We start from the raw sequence: 6,910 nt of genomic DNA on the forward strand, positions 1-6,910 counted from the left end.
GCCACTTCCGGCTTTTTTCTTTTTGCTTATGTGGTGCTGAGGAATTGAACCCAGGGCCTCTGGCATGCAAGGTATGCGCTCTACCACTGAGCCACCTTCCCAGCCCCATCTACTAAACTTTCTTACTGAAAGTTAACTCAGCTCTTTAATATTGTTTTCAAAAAGAAGTAAATTATGTAGTTTTTTCTTTTTTTTTTTCCCTTTTTTGTTGCAGTGCTGGGAATCAAATGTAGAGACTTGTATATGCTAGAGTCTTTTGTATACTTAGAGCTATGTCTATGCTCTACTAATTAGCTACATCTCTAGCTTAATTCCATAGTATTTGTAAGCCAATCCCTTCTTAGCTTGTGCCCTTGTACACATTTATGTTCTGGCATCACTGCTACTCAGCTGTGTTATGGTGGACAAGTACTCAGCTCTTCTGAATCTTAGTTCTATATCTGTAAGGTGAGATGATAATGTATGCATCTAATTGGCTATATCAACATTAGGTGAGTCAACACATGTAAGACTTTGTATTGTATTTAACACAAAGGAAACCAGCCTATAAACTAAATATTTTAGTGTTGCCAATATCCATTAAAACAATTTTACAAATCAAATTTACAAAACAACTTTAGAAATCAATTTTACCAAACAAGTCCTTATTTTACAGATATGAATACAGGCTAAAAAAATGTGAAATATCTTGCCCAATGGTGGATTTGAGCAAGTTATTCTAAGGTCAGTTTCTTTGGAAAAGTACAGCTGAAGATTTCGAGGCAAGATGTTGCTTATTAGTCAGGCATGATAGTATACACCTGGCACCCACGCTGCATGAGAGGTTTCAGAAGGTAGGAGGATCATGGTCTGAGGCTGGGCCTTCTGAGTAGAACATAAGATTCTAGCTGGGAAGAAAAAAAAAAGTTAAAGCAAGTGGGGCAAATGCCTAGCAAGAACCAGGGCTTACATTCAAAGTTTTTGCCTCAAAAAAAAAGAGAAAAAAGGAAAGAATTTGCCAAACTGAGGAATAGATGTGGCAGTGCATGTCTATAATCCCAGTCACTAGGAGACAAAGATTGGGAGATCAGAGTTCTATTCTCTGTCTATACCTGCTCCAGGCAAAAAGCATGAAAAATAACCAAAGAAGGGCTTGGGGAATAGCTTAGGTGGTAGAGCACCTGCCTAACAAGCTTAAGGATCTAAGTTCAAACCCTATTACTGGCCAGGAAACATACAGACTGTATTGAAAATATGGAAAACATATTATTCTAGAGAAAACAGGACCCAAACACACACACGCACACACGCACATGTGATAATCTTAATATTTTTAAAAGCAAAAGGACTAGAAGTATGGAAATATGAAAAGTGTTAACTAATTAGATTGTGAACAAAGGTGGGCGTGGTGGTATATGCCTGTAATCCCAGTATTCCAAACACTGAGGAAGGATGATTGTGAGTTCTTGGCCAGCCTGGACTACATAGACCCTGTTTCAGTCACTGCATACATATGTACATACATACCTTCCTTGAGCAAGTATATCTTCAGAGTAATGAAGAAAGATAATAATGGCTCCTTTCTTTCTTTGGTAGGAACCTGCAAATAGTCGTCTACCTCCTCACCTTATTGCACTTGATTCTGCGATCCCTGGGTTTTTTGATGACATTGGGTATCTAGATCTCTTGCCATGTCGTCCTTTTGACACGGTTTTTATTTTCTATATGAAACCAGGTCAGAAAACAAACCAAGAGGTAAGGTTCTGAAATTTTTGTACTATAAATACACAAAATTTTTTAATGTATGCTTAAAGGCTTGTGAACCAATTCAGGAACTTCATGAATAAATTCCATGATGCTTAGGAAGCATGCTTTAGAATAAGTAGAGCTGTAGCTTGGCCTGACAGCTCAAGAAGAATAAAACAGCTGTATTCACTGACCATCTTTCCCTAGGTTCAGTGTGTCTGCCTACAGAAGTGAACATAGGCTTTTTTCCCCTTCAAAGAACTCTCCTTCCAAATAACCTCATAAGAAACTCACTAAACCAGATGCTGGTGGCTCATGCCTGTAATCCACCTACTCAGGAAGCTGGGATCTGAGGATTGCAGTTCAAAGGCAGCCCAGGCAGGAAAGTCCATGAGACTCCAGTTAACCACCAAAAATCCAGAAGAGGAACTATGGTTCAAGTAGTAGAGTACTAGCTTTGAGCACTAAAGGCTCAGGGACAGTGCCCAGGTTCCAAGTCAACTCAAGCCCAGGATCCCCCCCCCCCCTCAAAAGAACCCCCACACACAAAAAAAACAACCCTGGAAGTGTAGCTGTGGCTCAAGTAGTTAAGTACTAGCCTTAAGTAAAAAAATTCAAGAACAATGCCCAGGCCCTGAGTTCAAGCTCTAGGACTAGTATAAATAGTGATTCCACAATCTTGCTTTCACTAACTTTGATGTAGGGCTTAAACAGGCCAGTGGAACCTTGGTTTTGAATTTCCCAGATAATTTTGATATACTCTTTTCCTGTGTCCTCTTATTCTCTTTTCCTTTCTCCCCTTCTCATTTTTAATTTGGAGATAAATTCCTTACTTTCTTTCCTTTAGAACTAAGTGTCTAACAACAGCACTTTTGCCCTCTTGGGCAAGACACTTCTTTGTTGTGGGCTGGTGGTGTATTTTAGATTATTCAGCAGCATCTATTTTACCTTTCCCACTAGACACTACCTTCATTATACCAGTTGTGACAACTCAAAATGCCTCCAGACTGCCAAATGTCTCCTAAAGTCTCTTGTTTTGGAATGAGAGGCTATTTTAGAAACAGGAGTTCCCCTTTCTGAGGTTGGTAGACAGCCCAAGCATATGTATTTGGTACTTAATAAACCTTCTGGAATGACTGCATTCTCTCCTTTAGACTGAAAAAGATATCTTTATACTCATTTATTATACCTAATTTTTGCTGACATTTTGTAGTTTTTTAGCATTTGTCAAAACTTTTAATATAGCTGGGTGGCAAATTACACTAGGTGGCTCACATCTGTAATCCTAGCTACTCAGGAGGCTGAGATCTGCGTATCATAGTTCAAAGCCATCCTGGGCAGGATTGTCTGTAACAACCAGAAGATCAGAAGTGGAGCTGTGGTTCAAAGTAGTAGAGTGCTGTCCTTGAGCAAAAGTGTTTAGGGACAGTGTCGAGTCCCTGAGTTGAAGCTCCATGACTAACAATTTGAAACCAAAACTTTATATTAAATAATGATATACTAATAAAGTTCTCATTAGCTGTGAAAGCAAATACTGTTTTGTTTTTGTGACTATGTTTGGCTCAGTAATTATTTTATCAGGAAAGCAGCTCAGGACTTTACTTACCTTATCTCATTTAGTCTTTAGGACTATCATTATTATCCCACTCCAGATGGAGAAAACAAGACAGGTTAAAAACTTAACAACTCCCTTCAATCCAAGTCTGCTAACTCCAGAGCACATGTTTCTCATTATAGTGAATATTCTGAACTGGACTTGACTCGTCAGAAGCTTCAAAGCTAATCAAGTTTAGTAAATTTAATTTCTTCTGTTTCCTTCATGATAGTTGGTGATTGGTATATATTTCAGATTTTAAAGAATGTGGAGTCTTCCAGAAATGTTCAGCCACATTTCCTAGAATTTTTGCTCTCCCTTGGCTGGTCAGTAGATGTGGGCAGGCACCCTGGTTGGACAGGACATGTTTCTACCAGTTGGTCGATTAACAGTGGCGATGATGGTGAAGGGGCTGAACAAGGTAAAGCCTGATTTGTTGACTTGTTATTCTTGACTTTAACTCCTGTTAGTATAATTTTGTTGTCTTGTTTTTAAAAAGTACAGGTTTATAAACGAAAAGAGAGTCATTTAATAATTTGTACTGTGTAGGCTTCTGGATATTTCCAGTGTATTTAAGGGTACTTATACATATAATGGTAAGATGGACTAATGCAAAATTAATAATTATTATATTGCAGATAAGTTCTTATCTTAAAATGTGATAAACAAGTTGAATTTTCTATAAAAATGTGTCTATAACAAATAGTTTCCTAAAAAGTGAGTTTTATCTGATAAATAGTTTTCTATTAGCAAGTATGATTTATAGATTCGTGTGGCTATCAAAAAAGTCAGTTAAAGATTACATTCTTGAGACATACATTATATGAAATCCTTGGTAGTGAACAGCTGACCCTCAGAGTTTCTTACCCATCTCTACAAATCCTTGTGAGGAACTGTAATCAGTGCAACAAGGACCAATACAGTATACATTTAAACTTAAGACCTTTGCCTCATCTGGCTAAGCATTTTGGTCCTGAGCACCTGAGGTCACTGGAAATTTATCTCTGAAGTGAATAATGCCTATGTCCAGTGCTTTGAATCTTCAGAGTTCTTTTATCAACAAGGTCATATGCTCTCAAGCTTTCCATTAAAAATACCAACTATGTACTCTTCAAAGATATACTTGAGTATATCTGTATACCTAATTCCCATAAATAGATACCATAAATAGAATATATAATTCAGAGGATGTGCATATTTTTCATTGTATATTATTTGGTTGCTTCTGGTTGCAGGAAGACCTGATCACAACTAGCTCAAATATTGAAAGTTGTTTATTAGCTCATGTAATTGAAAATTCCAGAGATTGGTTTAGTTGTCATTATTATTTTGTCAGCACTCCAGGTTTATTTTGTTGCAATTTTGCCCTAGCTCTATTGTCCACATCTCTGTCCCTTCCTACCTTCTCTCATGATATAAGAAAAGCTGTTCCCAGCATGCACATGACACACTAGCCAGAAGAAAAGATTAACTGATTCTCACAGTCCCGGTGTTCTCCAAATCCTGAGCAGCACTGTGATTAGACTATCTCAACCTGTACCAATGGCAAGAGAGATAGAGATAGAGCTGGTATGTAGAGTCAGGCCTACTGCAGAGAAGGAGTAGGTGAAGTAAATGTTGGGGGGCAGCTGTCAGTGTCCACTGTGTAGATGCAAAGTGCCTGCCCAGTCTAAACTGTTGCTCCTGCCTGGTTATATAAGTAAAGCACAATTGGAACTCAGCTACTCAAATTTATGTGTTATCTATGGCTGATTTCATCTTAGAATGGTAGAGTTAAATAGTTGTGGCAGAGACCAACATTCTTTGTAAAACGTAAAATATTTACTATCTGGTCCTTTACAGAAAAAGTTTGCTAGCCTCTGGTCTAAAGTTGTTTGCCACATCTGCACCAGCATCAGGTATCCTCTAATCTGTTAGGTGAGAAATTTTCTATTATTAATTATAGCTGAGAGTAAGCATCTTTTATATTTTTATTTCTTGTTCATTTTGTGTATCCAACTTCTTTTGCAGTTGTTGGTCTTTATGTAGGACATTGTGTTCATTTTAATTGACAGCTGACTAGCTCCCAGTAGTGTTTCATTCTTGTCAGTGGATAGCAGATGTCAGTACATGAATATATTTCTGTACTCTTTTTGGTACCAGTGCTGTGGCTTGAACTCAGGGCCTGGACATTGTCCCTGAGCTTTGTTGCTCATAGTTAGCAATCTACTACTTGAGCCACAGATTCACAAACTCTTGGCTTTTTTTTTTGGGTGGCAATTGGAGATAAGAACCTCATAGACTTTCTTGCCGAGGCCAACTTTGAAACACAATACTGAGATCTCAGCTTCCTGCTTGGTAAAATTACAGGCATGAACCATGGCATCACTCATCATCAGGGAAGAATGAGGAGGAGCAGCAGAGAGACAAGCTTGGAGCCCTTCCCCTCCCCTCATACGTCCTGTCCCTACCCCTAGAGGGACCTTTTCCAAATGGACTGCTCCAGTACTATGAATTAAAGGCCCTGCTAATCAGAAGCAGCCTGCTGTAGTTTCAGAAACTAGAAAATTAAGATTTATGATTGAAACCTAGTGTAAAGATGTTAGTGAACATTTGCACTTACTAATTAATTCTTGTGGAAAAATGCCTTCTATTAGCACTTTATTAACTGCTTAATATTTTGTGGAACAGGAAGATTGTTTTTTCTACTCCAAAGCAATAATGCACAGTTTCTTTTTCCTAGATGAAGTAAATTCTTCTGAAGATATTGGGGCTAGTATTTTCAATGGACAGAAGAAGGTGCTGTATTATGCTGATGCCCTGACAGAAATAGCATTTGTGGTTCCTTCTCCTGTGGAGTCCTTAAGTAAGCACATTTTTTTTGTCATGATACTGCTTTTAAGATTTGTTTTAATATTCACTAGTTTGTGCCATGTTACTGCATTAAGTCATAAGGCATTCTTCAGCTTCCAAGGCAGTGTAGCTATTAGATTATGCAAAATCATCTCTCAACTTAACAGAAAGTAGTTCCATATAAGCACACTACACTGGTCCTCCCCCGCCCCCCCCAGTAATCTTTGTGTGTGTGTGTGTGTGTGTGTGTGTGTGCGTACTAGTACTGGGGCTTGAACTCAAGGTTTGGGTACTATCCTTAGCTTTTTTTTTTTTTGTCATTTGTGGGGCTTGAACTCTGGGCCTGGGCACTGTCCCTAAGCTCTTCAGCTTAAGGCAAGCGCTCTACCACTTGAGCTACAGCTCCACTTCCGTTTTTCTGGTGGTTGGAGATAAGAGTCTCACAAAGCCCGCACTGGCTTTGAACCGTGACCCTCAGATCTCAGCCTCCTGTGTAGCTAGGATTATAGGCATGAGCTACCAGCACCTGTCTCCTTTAGCTTTTTTGCTCAAGGATGGCCCTCTACCACTTGAGCCACAGCTCTACTTCTGGCTTTTTGCTGGTTACTTGGAGATAAGGGTCTTACAGACTTTCCTGCTCAGGCTGGCTTCAAACCACAACCCTCAGATCTCAGCCTCCTGAATAGCTCGAATTACAGTCATGAGCCACCAGCAGCCAACTAGCTTTTTGCATCTTTAAAGAATTATATGAAGCTGGGC

The 6,910-nt window shown here is 39.0% G+C and overlaps 1 protein-coding gene across 1 annotated transcript in view; it reads left to right on the forward strand.

Moving 5' to 3' along the window:
• Positions 1-6,910, forward strand: part of Ralgapb (Ral GTPase activating protein, beta subunit (non-catalytic)) — a 67,832-nt gene that overhangs the window by 50,900 nt on the left and 10,022 nt on the right. The window contains exons 19-21 of the mRNA XM_013010706.1: positions 1,576-1,734; positions 3,575-3,740; positions 6,042-6,164. Of these exons, the coding sequence (XP_012866160.1) occupies positions 1,576-1,734; positions 3,575-3,740; positions 6,042-6,164 (448 nt within the window). The remainder of the gene's footprint in view (positions 1-1,575; positions 1,735-3,574; positions 3,741-6,041; positions 6,165-6,910) is intronic.

This window comes from Dipodomys ordii, unplaced genomic scaffold, assembly GCF_000151885.1.
Source record: "Dipodomys ordii isolate 6190 unplaced genomic scaffold, Dord_2.0 Scaffold13, whole genome shotgun sequence".
Taxonomy (NCBI): Eukaryota; Metazoa; Chordata; class Mammalia; order Rodentia; family Heteromyidae; genus Dipodomys; species Dipodomys ordii.